The 19,410-nt window shown below is 35.9% G+C and overlaps 1 protein-coding gene across 1 annotated transcript in view; it reads left to right on the top strand.

The window, feature by feature from the left end:
* LOC145663402 (uncharacterized) overlaps nt 1-19,410 on the top strand; it is a 224,387-nt gene that overhangs the window by 152,732 nt on the left and 52,245 nt on the right. The window contains exons 3-4 of the mRNA XM_081729629.1: nt 5,000-5,190; nt 18,191-18,695. Coding sequence (XP_081585755.1) covers nt 18,265-18,695 — 431 coding nt within the window. The 5' untranslated portion in view covers nt 5,000-5,190; nt 18,191-18,264. The remainder of the gene's footprint in view (nt 1-4,999; nt 5,191-18,190; nt 18,696-19,410) is intronic.

The following is a 19,410-nucleotide window of genomic DNA, read 5'->3' as shown; positions in this document are numbered from 1 at the left end:
TAAAGTACAGTCAAAGAATTTCAAATTTTTAACCTCCAAATTCTTTAAAACCTAGAATTAAATCATAATATATTAAAATAAAGTAATTAGTCATATTGTTCTTATAATTTGGAAGATAAAGTAAAGAAATGGAAATAAATTCCTTCCCGGGAATTTATAGGACAAGGGGAAAAAACCCGTGAATATTCCTATTCTTAAATTCCTTCCCACCGGGAATATTCCCACTGCCCATCACTAGGCTGGGGTGCTTCAACGCACCCTTTGCTAGCCTGTATCAGTTCCTGTTGTTGTATAAAATGCATTATCCTCTGTGCTAGCCAATTATTTGAATATAGTAATGAGTTTATCGAATTCGTTGAGCTGCTTCCGCGATAATAAATAACATATTTTGATGGTAAAAAAATTGAAAATAAAGAATGTTGCAGGATATTTTGCTTTTCGCTAGTACAAATATTAAGAAAAAGTGGACTAGTAAATTTTACCTGAAATAAAATAAGCGAGTGATACTTGGTGTTGCAATATTGGAAGTGGATTTTAGATTAGATTGTAGCGTGCAGTTTTATTATACGGATCCATAGTATAAGTAGTAAGAACGGGTTAGAAGCCCCGCAGGGGCTTGTTAGGTTCTTTTCTGGACAAAATGGACAAATTAAAGACTTCAACAAATCTTTTCGTACATTTTACGATCTGTGGATCTGTGCAGTAAAACTGCACCATTAAGGTTACACGTAAATGTATAACAATAATCAAATATTATGTGGGCCAGTGATGACTTGAGGGATCGGCCAGAGGGATTTCTCCCCGAGAACCAGGGAATTCCCTTCGGAACATATCGTATCGTGTTTAATGTGGATTTCCAGTATTTTTGTTACTAATATATTTCGTTCCAGCATATTGAAATTCTTCCCCCCCCCCACACACACATACACAAAAAAGAATCATCACTGATTGGGAAAATTAATTCATTAATTACGCATATTTCTTCCTGAAAATGTTAGTCTAATTTCTTTTACATCCTTTTCCCTGTTGGCGTTTGGTTACGTTTGCCAGTTAACATAGGTAAAGTTGAGGAGCGCTACCATCCATTTTTTCCACTTTTGATCTAACGTGTTCTGCATTCATAGTTTCTTACCTGTCCAGCAGCTGCGTACACAGTTATAATATGCTTGCAAACTTATAAATACAATAAGTGAAAAAAAAAAAAAAAAAAAAAACTAATATCTGCTAAGTGGCTAACAACCTAAGTTTGCATCTATTCTCATTCCAAGCACGGCACAATTTGAGAGATTGCTCGTGATTGTCCGCGGAAACAGGCACATTAGGGAAGGTAGTTGTGCATAAGGAAAGACAAGTGCGGAAAATATCAACCTTCTGTTTTGCGCTGCAATTTCTCAAATTACGTTCGTTACCGCCTATTACAGGTTGCTGCATATTTTTTGTACTAAGTTGTTCATTTCTCGATCAAACGGTTCTACCAAATTTTGATACCTCCATACATTTTCAGGTTAGGATAGAGCTTTCTTTTGGCAGAGCACTCACTAAATAAAGAACTCCATTAGTATTTGAAGATTGATTTTAGGAGGGCTCAGTATGAATACAGTGTGGACGTATGGCATAAAAACTACTGTGCACAAAATGCGAACCAATTTGTGCTAAGTAGCCACTAAAAAGTACGATTGCTATGTAACCGACATAGGGAAGGAGGGCCCGAGCAATAGCGAGCGTGTGCATCGTAGGGAGCAGGCGCATCAGCGAAGGGGTTATACGCATAAGCGAGGATAATGTTAAGACATACAATAGTTTCTAGTGCTGGGCAGTTTGGTTCCTTTTCCGGAATCAATTAATTTGAATCCGTTCCGAAGAAGGATTCGTTCCTCCGGACCGAATCCTTTGGTTCCGCAAAGTTAAATGATTCCATAGTTTTTTCTATTTGATTCCCCCAAACAAGGATTTGTTCCTCTCTGGATCGAATCCTTTGGTTCCGATGACTTGGAATAATTGTGAGTCCTCATATGGCTCTCCAATTCAATTCCTCCTTTCACCTAGTTGTCAAACCACTCTTACCGCCTGAGAAGTTGCTGCAGTGTGATGGTGTGGGAAATTGGAATGAGTAGAAGCAAAAGGAGGGATAGCCGTGTTTTGAAACATGTGCACAAGGTTCCATTTTTTCCTGATAAGGCAGAGATAATATTGCACATAGAACAAGAACAGATACAGATATTGTTTGTTTCTTTGAATTTTTCTGTTTTATTAAAGCGTTTTGCTAAGAGTTCACGTTGAAACTGTTAAAGAGTAACAAGTGGTCTTTTTCTTCTATTTTTTTTACATGACTATTAAACGCCAAAAAAATAAATGTTTGTTATTTTCATTCTTACTATTTATTTAAATACGTAATACCAGCAACATCAAACGAAGTCTCGGGCTTTCTTGTGTAGGAGTGTCATTTGGGGAGGGCAAGGGGCAATTGTCTATCCTGATTTTGAGCATTACAGATTTTTTTAATAAACTGTATAATAACAATAATAATAATAATATTAATAATAATAATAATAACGTTACGCGCAATTTTGGTTCTCGCAACTCGTGTGGTTCAAGGGGGTGCGGTGACTCAGTGGTAGAGCGTTCACCTCCGGTGCTTGGGGTTCCTGGTTCGATCCCTCGCGCCGTGGGGACTTTGTGGTGTACAAACACCGTGCTCGTGGGTTTTTCGGGTGTTCCTCCGCTTCCTCCCACTTTATTCCACCATTTTATTCATTTCTTATAATCACCGTCTTCTTTAACCTAACCGGCATAAGCGTGGGACGTAAAACTGAAAGATTTCATTTTCATTTTTTCGTGTGTTTCGGATTTGTCATTAGATTGTGGACTCACATCACACACATTAATATCTTTGATGCTGAAAGAGAAGCTAAACTCCCTTTCTGCAGAAGTATGAAAGAAGTGTGGTGAATTATGGGAACTCATAAGCAGAGTTTCTTTCACATATATTTCTCAGGGAGAGGGAAAGGGAGTTGAGTTTGTTTAGTTTATCGTCCGTTTCAGTAGCTAGGTTATATGAGACGGGACCTACTGATTAATGCGGAATCCGAACCACATAAGCTTCCGCCGGGAATCGAACCCGGATTTTCCACGCCAAAGGAGCGTACGATAACCGCTTAGCCACGAAGGAGCTCGAGAGGGAAAGGGATAAGGTAAGTAAATCACTATATCATATCATTCTTGTGCAGGGCATGACCTTTAGGAAATAGTCAGATTTTGATCTTACCCTTTTGGAAAAAAAATTCTGGATGAATGCCAGAAGGGGGAGAATCTGTAAGGTTTAGGTTCCATTTTTTTATAGCTCATATTTCCTAAATACAGATGACATATCCTTCCCTAGTCTGGTTTAGAATTTCATTCCATTTTTAATGCTGATTGTGAAACAACAAGGCCCTCTTTGATGACAACAAGCGCAACAACAATTGGATTCCTTCAGTATCTTAATAGATGAGTGCCCTTATCATGAATTATCTGATAAAAAAATTTCGTTTCAGTTTAATATCCACTATTATGCCCTTTAGGCTAAAACCTAATCAAACAACCAATTGCAAATGTTATATTAGTATAGTGTTATATTGGCATTACACCAGAATATATTGAATAAGAGTTTGTGTGTTACAGCAAATAGTTTTATTATCCATTTTGCAATAAAAATCTATAGACCTGGTAACGCTGAACACCTGTAAAAAAGTAAAAACAAAAGGAAGGGAAAAAAATAGTGATAAGGCTAGCAACCGATCTCCCCCTCTCCTCCAGTTGGGACAGCAGTTGCGATGGTCAGAATATTGCAGAAAAGTGACATGAGAGCGCGTAAGATTGCTTTTTTCCAGACATGCGCAGTACGTGCATTATTTGCTTCCCTGTTGTGCAGTGTCGGTCTCTTCTTTACTACTGTTTTTGTCCCATCCATATCAATCCACTCGTCTGTTGTTTTGTTCCGCCATCTGGTTCCACCAACCGAATCCACTGATTCAATCCGTTAACTTCCTGAGTGAATCCGTCCAATTGAATCCGATTCCTTTCAGGGATTCAATCCTTTCATTCCTCTGAAGGATTCCTTCTTTCGGAACGAATCCTTCCGGAACTACCCATCACTAATACTTTCATTATCACTAAAAATTAATTTCAACATGCTATAATAGATGGTAGTTGCTTATATTTACATTCCTTCACGGAAAATGTTTCGCATCGTATTTTATTTATAAATTTTCTATTTGGTAGAACCGTATGCACGAGTGAACCCTTAATTTGCTTACTCGTATACCCACCATCAAAAATTGGCCTGCTCTCTACGGACGCACCTCGACTATAGCCGTCCAGCTTCACCTTGACGTAAACCGTAACAGATATAAAAATAGCTTGTAATGAGCAGGTTGCGAAGTTTTTTGCGTGGTTTTGAGACTGGTCGCTTTAACTATATATAACTAAGTATATATGTTTTATACAATTATACGCAATTTGTTGACAACACTCTATGAGCTAGATAATAACTTTTACGCTGTTAGTATGGAATGCTGCCAAGAAGATATGGTACTTATAGACATAGCTTTTGTTCCCCATTAAGCTTAACTTTTACCAGAAAATTGTTTAGGAAGTACATTCTCGACAATACTATAAGCTGATTTTGTATTAAAAAAAAAAAAAAAAAAGCACAGTGTTTGTAATTTATTTCTAGTTGGATTTCTAAAGTTACAGCCTCACAGGTTTTCTAGCTATATATCCTCGTTATTACTTTTTGCGACTTAACAAGCTTTACCTGAAACAAATAAGAAAAAAACTATTGCGTTTATTTTTCTGCTTTTATATTTCAAGAGCAAACTTCAGAACTTTTATTTTATTTTATTGATATGGTATACATTAAATCTACAAGTAGCTGTTTACGAAAACTATGTTAATGCTTTATCATGGAGGAATTGAGCTTCGGAGTTGTATCTTCAACTTTTTTTTGGCAATATTTTAGCCTCGTCCGAGGTGTAGCGGGACCAACCAGCCCTCAGTGTTAACCGTACGTGAGGGATCACTTTGGCAGGTTTATGCATTGCACAGTCAAGGGGAAGCTTGAGGTATCCCACAGGTGTGATACGTCTAGGGGACTTCTAGGGGACATCTTCCAAAATGTAGTGCACCAAAAGTAAACCAGCATGAAATAAGGTAAGGTAGTGAGCACAGTTATAGGAACCGTTACACGTGAAGAATTTAGTTTTAATTTAAAACATCTTAGTGATGCATATATAAGACAATTTTGCATCTGTGACCTATATGATGTATCTCTGAGCATTATTCTTGTAAACCGTTAGTTTTTTTGTAGAAGAAAATATACCAACGTGAGTTCATAAAATCTTAAATTCAGAATGTGTATACATCAATTTATTTTTTATTTACGAGGGGCATTGCAGAAGTCATGGCAATTATTTTCTTTCTCTAAAATGGTAAACAATTCAAAAATCCTGAAATATGCAAATGGAAGGTTAGTTCATTTGCAAACATTACATGTAAGTAGATAGATACACACACTACTATAAGGGTATAGCACGAGGAAAAAAAAAAAGAAAAAAATGTCGTTCCAGAAGTGTTTCCGTCAATTGCAAATGTAGCTATACAATAGTACATTAAAAATTACGTTCATTTCATGGCACCAGGAGTCTCCAGAAGAAACCACAAGATAGCAGGGATTCTAAAATGTCACAGGAACGTGCCCTGTACTTTTGTGTACTGTTGCAATTGAAAGTAAACCACCTTTAAAACTACAAGATTTTCTTCTTTTTTCTCGTGTTATATCTTTATGGTAGTGTGTAGGTAGTGACTGCTCCAGTAATGGGCCTCTTTAAACCACATAAGCAGTTTTAATGAAATATATTAGGAGTTAGTCAAGATACCGAACTTATAAAATGATTTTCCGGCACTCCGATTTATGCAAAACGAAACAACAAACACCATTTGAGATAAGTGTTTTATATTTGAGTAACAAAAATATATTTGTGGATAGACTGATATGTACCAATAATGGGCCATGCATTTTCTTAAAAATGCATAGTGGGCCACTTATGAAATTATGACGCTCTGCTTTAGTTTGAAAGAGAAATAAACGTAAACTACCATATCTTTTGAGGAAACATGTCTAAGTAAACTTACTGAACCATTAGAACATTTTCCCAGCCCAGTAATCATTCTAAGAAGGTATGGCAAGGCATGGCCCATCACTAGTTCAAGTGATTCTGTAGTTGGCCACCATCCTGGACAAAAAGTGAAACATGGCATACAACTGTTACTTAATTCAGAGCAAAAATTCACTACTAAAATTCATTATTCAAGTTCCTATAACATTTCTCTCTCTTTCACCAATAATGTGCACCTGTGGCCCATTACTAGGTAAGTTCCTTTTATTTGTGCCTAAAGAGGGCCAGTACGCTGGACTGTACCAACAATTAGTTACGTACAGAATATAGGCAGCAATTCGTCTATTTGTCCATCATTAATAATCTGAATCATTATTATTTTACTTACAATAAGGATTAACTGGGTAATTTTTGATTTAGCTTACCTCTTCGTGTATGGAAATGGTTGGTTGTAGGAATGGCTATATCCGGATAATTTTTAATTCGGATATCGGATACAAACTTATCAGGATTTGCAATATTCGGATGACGGATAACAAAACGGATGAAGATAACGGATAAGATGCGGATGATGGATAACGGATGACGGAGAACGTCCGGATAACAGATGATATCTGGATGACGGATAATATCCGGATAATAGAACATTCGGGTAACTGATAATATCAGGATGACGGATAAAGGGTAATATCCGGATAACGTATATGATTTTAAAAATATATAGGAGAGGTACATATCAGTCTATTGTGCTTATGGAGTTATTAAAAGATGATCATCGGGTATTGCTTTTTACCTTTGAAAGGTACTGCTTCTTAAAAGGTTTCCTAGTAACTTCTAATTTTCTTATGTTGTTGTTGTGGGATATGGTGGCTCAGTGGTAGAGCGCTTCCTCTGGTGCGTGGGGTCATTAGTATTTCGATCCCAGAGCAAGTAAGTTTTTTGTGGTGGACGAGATCGTGTCCGTGGGATTTCTCAGGGTACTCCCGTTTTGTCCCACTTTTCATTCCATCAATTCTATTATCATTCACTTGCTTTAATCATCGTCTCCCTTAGCATAATTAGCATGAACGTGCGCGTTAAACTCAAAGATTTCAGTTAATATTTTTATGCTCTGAGATTTTGACAGAGAAGATGTTAAAGTATCTCGCATCTGGCATGTTCCGCACGAGTAGACTATATATAGTTTCATTTTAAGTAAACTTTTAAAACTTTTATCTTCCCACTCAATCAACATTTGTGTGTAGCCGTTCTACACCGTTAACCTTATTCAAGTGTTAAGAAATTTCGTATCTTTCTCCAACTTTCCGTTACAATCCCATTTTTGGGTCTACATTCCCCAGTAATAAGAATTTTAAAATCAGTAAAATCCATTCCACTCCAGTATAAAATATGTAAAAATTATTTGATTTTGATAAAACATTGTATCAAGTATTTTAGGACTTGAACATAATTCCGATCGGTTTATTGCAAAGGCAAGTGGATAAAATCCAAAGCAATTTCGAAGCTTCCTAGTTTAAATTATGTAATAAAAAATTTCTAACAGTTCTCGCCAAATTCTTCTAATTATGACAAATAACAAAGGATTCTGTTCTGATGCAGTATGGCGCATATTTTCTTTGATGCTTATCAGTCATATCACTATTTGAGGTTAAAGTCTTTCAAAATTATAAGGGTAAACTCCTAAATTAAAATGAAAATGTTTCACGATAATTTTCATTAAAAAAAAAAAAAAAAAAAAAAAGAAAAGAAAAAAACAATTTGACTTTGAAGAAGTATGGTACATTTAATATTCATTTAAGGCTGTTTAATGATTCTCATTGCATGAAGTTAAAGTTAATAAAGAATAACGGGATATGTTATACTTAAACATCTTTCACGAGAACTTTCATAAAATATTCGATTTTGATGCACTATGGATTATGTTTCTGGGGCTTTAAATTCATCCTGAATGCATGATTTTATAAAAATCAGTGAAGAATTATGGAGTACTTCTTTTTCCCCACGATCTGTACCTAGGTATTATTATATAAAATAGTAGAAGTTGGTAACTTCTCTATCCAGGGCTCGAAACTTCCCGAAAAGCAGGCTAGGTAGAAATGCAAGTATAATGGATATCTTCTATTTAACATTTGTATTCTTACCTAGGTACATCATACGCTTCCTGAACGTGAACCTCTCTGACACGGAAAGATTCTCATAACTTCTAGATAAAATTAAGAAACAAAATCAGGGAATAACATTTAGTTGATTTTGAGTTTAACGTCTCTTTCAGCAGCGAGGCTATACGAGACGGAACCTGCTTAATAATCTGGAATCCGAATCACATGAGACCCCGCCAGGAATCTAACCCGGATCTCCCATGCCAAAGGTGCGTACCCTAACGGCTTGAATGAGGTTGATAAAGTTTAAGTGTAAGTTTACGAGAACGAGGAAAGTTTATCTAGAATAGAGACCAGACAAGAAAAAATCTTTGAGAGTCCAGACAAGACGAAACTTTCACCATACAAGACGAGAAAATCTTATTTTTCGTGCGTATCGTACCAATACTACTAATTTTATACTTACCTAATTAATCTGACATTACACTTACTCGACCTCTCACGCAGTAAGTCATAATACCATTTCGACATTACGCTTACTCAGCATCATTATTACAACATAACTAGAAAGTCACTCACAACACCCTTTCGAGCGACTTTACACTCACTCATCCTTACACACACATCACTTTGAAAATCGACATCTTGCCCACAACACCTTTTCGACCACACGATCACTTAACTTCATACTGACAACATTAACATCTCTCGCGTTTGACCTCACACTTAGAACATCCTTTCGACTTCACTCACTCAACCTTATACTTACATCATGATCTTAACATTACACTCTATATGATCACGATCAGTTCGTGAGGTTGAAGTCACATGCGCTTGGTATCAACGCTATTTGTATTGTTAAATGACATATTTATGAATAGACAATATGTTTGTCAATTGATGTTACTCACAAGAAGAAACGAGACAAAAGATAATATTTTCTCGTCTCGAGACCCATTGTAGAACTGTTGTCTCGTCTCGATTTTCGGAATTTTATCTCGTCTGCTCTCGATTTTTCTTGTCTCGTTTTAAAATTTATGTAGAAAATGTATGCTCTGTTGGTTTCTTAATTTAATAAAAAAATGATCAATATCCTTCCGCTGCGCGAGAACTCCTCGAAGAGTAAGATGTAACATCATTTAAATACGTTTATTATTACAATATATTGTATAGTGACTTGCATATCTTCAAACTTTTATTAATGCTCTTAATTTTGTTCGTATAATCACTCCATGAACTTATAGTTTCTATATTACGAGTCATGCAACAATAAAACATTGTTTGATACCTAAAACTTGGACGTACTATTATGGCCAACGAAACTACTGAAAATTTACGTCTTGTCTCAAATTTGAAAATCTACTTCTGGTCATGACATTCGTCTCATTTTCGAGACGAGACAAGATATTTCCTGCTTCGTTGACAACACTATTGTCTATTTTTTTTAAATAATATTGAGGCAGTAAATAGCATGTATAATTAAAAATAATGTGTAAGTCGGGCCAGGAATTGACTTGGTTGTGAAATGATGATATTATTTAAACTCAAAGAATGGGGACAAAATCACTCAATAGTAGAGTATTGGAAGGGATCTCTGGTTATCAGACCATGTTAGCTTGTCTGGTCAATGTCGTATCCACGGGTTATCCCGGAATTTTTCCGTTTCTTTATTCCATTAAATCACTTCATAACCATTCACTTTCATTAAAAATGTCATATGGTACAGGCTACACGGCACAACAGTGAGTTGTAAACAGAGATATTTCATTTTCACTTATAATTAATTAAATACATATTTTGTTTCCTTTTTCCTTTAACTTTTAAGCGTTTAAAGTGCACACACGCACGATGATATATATATATATATATATATATATATATATATATATTCTGAAACTTATTATGCTATATTTCTTGTAATCAACAAATTGAATTTATTAACCAACTGTAAAAGCCCGAACAAGGCTATCTCAGAATTATTTTATAGTCAGTAATAATTAATTTCCAGATAATCAATAATTGTCTTCTTATTCGCCAAGCAAATATTCTCCGTTATCCGTAAGTTAGATACGATGCATTATCGGGACATAATTCGTTATTTGTCTCCGGATATTATCCGCTGTCCGAATATTATGTCATCTAAACATTATCCTTTATCCATTATCCGAATATTATCTTTCCTCCGAATATTATCCGTAATTCGGATATTATCCTTTATCCGAATATTATTTGTTATCTGTCATCCGGATATTATCCGTCATCCCGATATATCCGGATTATCCGTTTCCTCAAAAAGGATATCGGATAATTTCTTATCCTGATATTTTTCCATCCCTAGTTAATTCCCTGCGACTTGCACCATGCTCTGCCTACTGCCAACATGTGGCTCTTTGTTTCACATTATTAGCAGAGTAGAAAGAAAGACTGATTGTAAGAATTGGCACCCGCGACTTGACTTTTGCACCCAACAGCCAAAGTTAATGCTTGTTTCTGATGCTTGTTTCAAGAGCGGTTGAAACATGTGGCCCATTACTAGTGCATGGCCCAATACTGGTACACTCACCCATCTCCCTACAAGTAATGTTTACCTATAAGGTAAACTTCCATTTGCATATTTCAGAATATTTTTATTCGTAACCATTTTCGACGGAAAAATATTTGCCATTACTTTTGCAATGGCCCTCGTATAAATCAAGTTACAAGTTAACTTTACAACGCGCGCTCCAGCTGGTACACTCAGAAAAAAAAAAATTAATAATTTTATGGAAATGGTTCAAAACTTCCCTAACCTTAAACTAACCCGTTCCTACCCCTACGATACTTATCTCTATCTTACACTACTATACCAAATAGTCCTACTTGTCGATGCGCAGGTGGAGCGTGTATTTTAAAGTTTACCCCAAGTTAGTGTATCACGCGAAAATTTCGCACTTCTAACGGTCCTCATTGTCTTCCAGAATTTTTCGCTCTCATCACAAAATCCTACTTAGCATAAATGGAATTTACGGGATCACCAGAAATAATTGGGTCCAGTTTTACTATACGGATCCACAGATTCTAAAATGTACAGAAACATTTGGTCAAGTCTTAAATTTGCTCATTTTATGCCAAGAACAAAACCCAACTAACCCCTACGGGGCTTTTAACCCGTTCCTACTACTAATCCTACTCCTAGTGCTACTTATAATGTAGATCCGTATAGTAAAACCGCACAAATAATTGTTTAAAAGAATTTTTTCATGGTTTGTGTGTAAATACGCGGTACAAAAAATTCCTACAATAAAAAACAAACCAATTTGTGCTAAGTGGCCACCAACAGCACGAATGCCTTGTAAGTGATTCAGAGAGTGCGAATCTGGTGCTCCGGTGTGAGTCCTGAGAGGAGCCTAGTAATTGCATTACTTGGGAAAGGTCCTCCTGGAGTTCCCTCCTTCCTACAATCAATCACTCGCAGATAATCTTTGTATATCCAGAGGGAATAATTTGCTGCTTGTAGTTTTGTTGTACAGTATGCAAAATTTGTTCAGATCCATTGATACGTGTGAAATGCCTCTGCAGAAAAAAAAAAAAATTACCGGCACATTCACTAAATTCCTTTTCCAAATTTATGGGAATGATATTATCAAATATATTTTCTCGCCATTTTTGTTTTAAGACGAGATACAAATCACTATTGGATCAGAACACCAACACAATAGTAAGGAGGATTTGTGCTTTATCTAGTACCTAAAATTACGATCTATGAAATCCAGGGTATAATTTAAGATTGCTAACTTCGTACAATAGGCATACGAAGCAAAACAAATTTTGATTAAAAACATGTCTTTATGTGAGCGCAGTCTCAGTATGTTGGGCCACTCTGTATACACTCGTGTTTAGTCCTCAGTGTTATTATGTCATTCGAGAATTAATTTTAGCAGTGATGAGTTGAGAAGATTTCTGCCTGAGATTGAAAGAAATACTGCGAAAGCGCCTATAACCCTACTTCAGTCCGATCGGAAAATCCTCCGGGGGATTTTGTAGCTCCGGGAGGAAACATTCACTGTTGTAGAAAAAGAAACTTTAGAAGATTATCAGGCAACTATGATATAAAGTACTAGAAGTCACGTCTGGCTCAAACCAATACTTGTACAAGGAGGGAAATAATATAGGATTGCATGTTTGTAAGGTATTGGTTTATTTAAAATCGTGTTGGTTTACTTTAGGTCTACTACTCGAAATAATTGTTGAAAAAATATAGTTGTTTCACTGATTTCCTTCTTATTGTCCTTTGGAGGATTTGCGCTTGCCGAAATGAAAATATGTCTCTTAGCGTACACATATTCAATAGTGCCACCAAAAGCAATTGTTGAAAAATTACAGTTCTTTTACGATTTGCGTATACATACATCTTCTGGATGTATGACGTAAAAACTACCTCGTAAAAAATCACCAACCTGTTCTAGGAGGCCACTAAAAGGCACAAATGCATTTACCTGAGTCAGGGCAGTGCGAGTACGCGGCTGTGTGAAAAAAAGAGCAGGCGTGTCAGCGTAGATGGCTATAACCGTAAGCGAAGTCAGTGAAGAGAAGTGTTTTGATACTTGTTTCAATATTACGTGCTATCGTTTCATACTAGTAATACTGCACTTGTAAACATAGAACACAGCGTCTGTACACTATAGAAATACACCGTTGGTGGAATGTAGCATCTAATAGAGCCGTTTTTCGTATGCATTTACCTATTTACTCCGTCGTAAAGCAGTCATAATGGGTGCCTTCCATTTCAACTCAGGCAAAAAAAGTAAAATTGTACCATAACCATCTCAAATATTGTTGAAACTTCTTTATAGCAACTAGACATGTTTATACCAACTAGACCTAGTTACCCGCTGTGAGAAAAAAAAATGTATCGCTTCTGTGTGCAACCGTTTGGTCGTAAAAAATTCTAGAAATTTTAAAATTTTCAAAAATCGCCATTTCTGGGCACCATTTTCTCGAAAACACCATATTTTAAAATTCTGAAAATTTGTCAGATGGTTCAACTTTACATGAATAATAAATATACAAAATATTCTCGACCTATGCTTCAATGAATTAACTACAGCCCTTTGAAGTTAGCAAAATTTCGTTAACTATGATACTACAGTTGTCAATTCTGGAAATAATAAAAGTGCAATGATTTGATGATGTTTGTGGTTCACATTCATGAAGCATAAAAGGTTTTCCTGACAGTTTTTTTTTTTTTTTTTTTTATAATTTTGATCAAAAATGGTCTCTAAAATACTAAAATGTACTTCCCTTACTCATCCGTTTTCTTGAACCAAATTAATCTGAGATGGAAATTACGACTACGAAATACTCAAATTTTAAGATCACTTACCTAAAATGGTCTTCGGAAACAAAATTTTAGTGATTATTTTTTCACATGAACCAATCATTTGCTTGCTTGGTGTCTTCGCTAAAAGCATGCAATCATGCAAATGCTGCAATAGGTGTTCGTGCACTCACAACTCGTAGCACACTGTCGATAGCCACAAGACACTTATTTTCACTTCTCTTTGCTTTTCTGGAAACCCTTACTCTGTTGAAGGCCCATGTGGAAGCATAAACAGCACTTCAACTTCAGGTAATTCATAATTTATTCATAATATTTCCGTTACCCACCACAGGTTATCATATATGCATATAACAAAAGTTCCTTTTTGCAGCTTCTTAAATCTACACTTTGAATTGCAGATGCTCGATTTTGGGGGAAGCATGAAGTTAGTTCATGGTGACCCGTTACTGATAAAAACTTCGCGATTTTCCGAAAGCCAAAGGTGACTTTGTTGAATACCAGTTACCGGTCGCACACTTTCCCATTCTTTCATTTTTATTATTTCCGGAAATTGTCGAGGAAACAAAACGAGAGTAATACCCGGAGTTTGTACTTGCACTATACTCTCGAATTCTTTTGCAGTTTTAATAGTGTGTATCTGCTTTGTCTAAGGTTATGTCACGTTGCCACATTCTTTACAACCCCCTCCCCTTCCCAATACCGTCGCAGAGACTCTGGCATGGCCGATTTCACTAAAAAAAACATTGTTTTATCGGACCTGTCTGCATCTCGAACATCTGAAAGCGATTTTTAAAGTGGGATGCAGCACCTTCAGAAATCACTGACACGGTCTCGGTAATTGTAGACACTTATTTTAACATATTCGAACCTTTTTCTATAACCTATATTTTCGCTTTTCTTCGAGTATTTAGAATCTTGTCTATGGCTATGAGTACCTGAGTCGAACTGTGTGTTTGTTGTCGCTTATTACAACAAACCTGGCAGTTGTTAATAATATTAACTGCAGTAAATTTGCTAGTTTTTCCGGTGATAACTCTGAATTTCTCGTTGCAGAATAAAAGCAGTTTTCAGCGAAGTCCACACGAAATAAAATAGAATTTGTATTTTGAACTTTTATACGATGCTTTTCGGTAGGAATTAATTCTCTTTGGATGTTCTTGATGTAGCCATGAATTACAATTCTTACAGTTAAACGAGCAACGTACGATAAGAAAACAGAAAGTGGCACAGTTTTTAACGAGATTATTGTTTTCCCATATGGCATATGTAACACTATTTTCATCAGGATCAATAATTGAAGACTCCACACTTATTCCTTCTACTCCAGGACATTTACCACATTCTTGAAGAAGACAGCTGTCATTTTCTACGGATCATACTACTAAAGAAAACAGGTCACCCATGACAGCTTCAATACAGACTGCACCTTTGATTTGTTTAAACGCAGTAGCAGCTAACTTAAAATTTGGAAAATACACACAGACATTTCTCTCGCAGGTTGCAGACTGAGAGCTGGTCGAATACTATAAAATTTCGAGTGACCCATTCTTATGCTGGGATTGTTGGGTTTAAAAAGTACGTAAATTTCTTTGATGGAACGTGTAAGAATACGTTTCGATTTTTTAACTTTTTTTTTCATTTTTGATCACTGTAATGACATCGCACTTACTTGAGACTTTGTTTGGAACTGAGGTAATAGTTCAGGGTTTTTACACATCATCTGAATTTATTGGATGTCCGTTTAGAGTAAACTGAAAATTTGTGTGTTTCGTAATCGCAATTTCCATCTCAGATTTCTTTGGTTGAAGAAAACGGAGGTGTAGTGGAGACTCACTTTACTATTTCAGAGAGCATTTTTGATCAAAATAATAAAAAGTCGTCAGGAAAACCTTTTATTCTTCATTTAATGAATGTGAACCATAAACATAATCAAATGTCGCACTTTTGTTTCCGTTGTTGCCATCTGTAACATCAAAGTTAACGAAGCTTCGCTAACTTCAAAAGGCTGTAGTTAATTTATGAAGAATTAGTCGAGAATAATATTTGGGAGCTCATTCGTGGCTAAGCGGTTAGCATACGCGCTTTTGGCGTGGGAAACCCGGGTTCAGTTCCCGGCGGGAGCTCATGTGGTTCGGATTCCACGTTAATCAGTAGGTCCACGTCTCATATAGCCTCGCTGCTGAACGGGACGTTAAACTCAAAAATCAACTCAATAATATTTGGTATGTTTTTTTATTTATGTAAAGTTGAACCATCTGACAAAACTAAAAAATATGGGTCTCTTAAAAACATGTCTAGTTGCTATAAAAAAATGTTTCAACAATATCTGAGATGGTGATGGTATATGCTCTGCCTGAATTGAAATGGAAGACACCAATGATTACGGTAGTAACTGTACAATTGTAAACCTAAAATACAGGGGTATTACTTTGTATTAAATTTTGTCGCTTGCTGAAATTTGTTACTTAAAAATATGCCTTTCTATGCAAACTATTTCATTTTGCCTGTAAATCTTCCAAAATATGCCCCAAATCTCCACCAGCTCCGAGAAGATTATTTCTTTCTGCGCCCTAATAAGCAAGAACCATTTAAATTGTTAAAAAACTATTAATATGAACATGGACGTGGTAAAGTAAATTTATTTTAAAAATTTTGTTAAAAAGAAAGGCAACATAGTTGTCTCGCCTTTCTGTTTTACTTAATTTTTTAAAAGCTATCAAATTAGTTTTCAACATATATGACGATAGGGAAGTTCCAGATGGATATTGATTTTGGTGTTTTGTATATCGAAAAACATCATTACGTTGCGAAAGAAAAATACGATGCGAGCGGGTATCTGTTTATTAAATTTTCAAATCCGTAATATATATCGTTTACGCATGCTTGTAACACGAGGTGCAATTCAAAGTAAAAGGCCGATATTTAATTGGAAACAGGTATGTTAGTTTAGGAACATTGTTTTATTGGGTAAAAACAAGTACATATCCACTTTATTTTTCAACATAGTCACCATTATTTTCCAAGCACTTTCTGTACCGTGGCACAAGTTTTTTATACCCTCTGCATAGAAGTTCTCCGCCTGGGAGTTCAGCCGCTTCAACACTGCCGTTTGGGGATTTGAATGACGCCACTGCATCGATTGTTGTTTCGACTCGACATTGACGTAAGAAATCCATGTTTCGTCACATGTAACAATGTGGGTGAAAAACCCATCACCCTCTCTGTCGTAGCGATGCAAAAATGTACGTGCTGGAGTCGGCTCTGTTTGTGGACGTCTGTCAACATCTTGGGGACCAATCTGGCACACAATTTCTGATATCCTAATGTTTCTGTAAGAATTCGAAACAATGTTATTGGTGAAACCTCTGGAAATTCGATGTGTAGAGCGGTAATGGTGAAGCGACGATTTTCTTTAACTTTTTCATTCACTCGCTGCACCAAATCGTCAGTCTGAATGTTTGGTCTTCCACTCTTCTCTTCGTCGTGGATATTTATACGGCATTTTTTGAATGCACGACACCATTGACGTACCTTTGCCAGTCGGTCCGATCACTATTGCCAGTCAGTTAGAATAAAATATCGGCCCTTTCTTTTGAAATGCCTCTCGTACGTTTGTTCTTTTGTTAATGTAGTTTAGGTACCGCTGCATTGTAAAATCATTATGAGGGTATATGCCGCATTACATCTCATACAAGAGCTCTATAGATACTGTAAGCTTATCCTGTGCGCCATCTAAGCAAATGTCGGGTTCATTTTCAGTAGGAACTCATGTTGTTGGGTTCCAACCATAACCATTGTATCTATGCTTCATGATGTGACTTTGCTACTAGAATGGACGCTAAACGCAAATAGAACCGAGAGAACTGAAAGTACCCAATACAAGCAAGACCAGGAAATTCAAATATGCGACAACGACAACAAAATATATTTTACAAGAAATTGCTAGCACTACATGCATTTGAGTAAAGATCAAAGGTTAGATAGAACAAGCAAATCTTTCTATAAAATATTACAGTACGTCTTCAAAATAATATCCATTTTTAAAACTTAAATATGTATAGCATTCCTGTGATGTTTTATTTAGCAAATATAAGCTAGTAATATAGTATAAGATATTTTAGTTTTGGCACTTTTTCTGCACATGCAACACTGATCATACGTTGACTATTGGTACATTTATTTGAAAGAAAAGAGAAAAAAAAAACAGAATCGTACCTCGATAAAATGTAACAATGTATAAGAAAATTATGATATGCAAAAAAGAAAATAAAGGCCTATAATATCTCGTATGTAAGTAGAAGAAAAAATAGGCTTTTCTTTGACAAGAGAGAAAATTTTAGAAATCGGATATTGGTCAGTATTTTGATATTTCTGTATTTCTGATGTTTAGATATATCGATATTTTAGTAAGGTAGTAGCAGAATGTCGGTTATTTTAAAGTAGTGTTTTCAGGAGTACGGATCATTTAGGATCAGTAGTTCAGTAGTACATGCCTAGTCTGATCCCAGATCATTTTACCCACTAACTCAATTTCACCTGAATCGGCAATTACCGTTGTCTTCCGGCCCGCTCATAATTTTTGTTAAACCGAATAATATTTTTCTTTCTGGTTTCAGATCTATTGCTTTTTCTTAAACATTAACTGCTGAAGGTTTCAAATCTCCAACTTGAACAGTTTTTTGTGAACGAAATGTCTTTACATGATTTCAACAATTCTTGTAATGAAATTGAAATGAAAACAGAAAACGAGTCATTTGAAGAATGTAATTATAAACTATGTATTAGTAACACTAATGATCATAAAGATCCTCTTACTATGGCTTCGGTATACAAGGAAAGAAAAAGTGCAATAAAAGGAGAGAATATCGCTTCAGAAAGGAATGAGGATGAAACAATATCAGATTGGAAACTAACTTCGAAAGCAATATGTTTGGTGAAGCGTTTACCAACAGCAGATGTACTTGTAAATGCCGAATGTTTTCGCAATAGCATCAGGCCAAAATCTTTCTTGCTTACAAACATCATAGAAGGGTCAAGCAGTCAGATGTGTGCCACTATTGAAGACAAGAACGATGACGGAGAGGATGTTCATGAATTTAGTAGCAATACGCAGGCCCTGAGGTACGTTGAAATGCGTTTATTTCATCTGGGTTATGTTTAGTCTAAATATTTCTTTTCATCAATTGCAGTGCTTCGTTAAATATTCTTTTTTCCTTCATCTTAAACTGTGTTATTGGAATCGCAAACATTTGAACGCATAAACAATGCAAACTAATGCATAGCGTTGTAAGAGGTGAGACATTTCGGCACTGAAATAAGTATCCAAAGGTAACGGTAAATTCCTATAAACATTCTCCTTACACCAGGCCTTGACTGTCAGGATTCAATACTGACAGGCTTCTGAGTAATGTCAATATCCAGTAATACGTTTCCTATAATAGGGAACAGTCAAGGTTACTAGAAGGAAAGGTTGGGCTATAAGCACAGACGCTTCGCTCTTCGTTTCGCGTGACGTCACGAGCGAGGAGCAGCAAGTAGGTATAGAAGTGTACGAAGCAGGCAGAATATGTCTTTTTTCTTTCTTTATGCATAACATTTTCGCTGTCAGAGCATTCTCCTACACGCAAACTACGAATAAATAAATAAATAAATAAGCGAGCAATAAATAGAACACCTCCCTAATGTAATTTATATTATGGAAAATTAACGATGCACCTACTGTATGTTGCATGATTATTTGTTGTATGATCATTTATTTTTTGATGAGATAGGTAATTCTTGAATTATAATTACATTTTAAATTGATTTATATCTGAAATGTTAATGTGAATGTATT

The sequence above is a fragment of the Thermobia domestica genome, chromosome 1 (genome assembly GCF_964235325.1).
Source record: "Thermobia domestica chromosome 1, izTheDome1.hap1.1, whole genome shotgun sequence".
Lineage (NCBI taxonomy): Eukaryota > Metazoa > Arthropoda > Insecta > Zygentoma > Lepismatidae > Thermobia > Thermobia domestica.
This window is presented reverse-complemented; position numbering and strand designations above follow the sequence as displayed.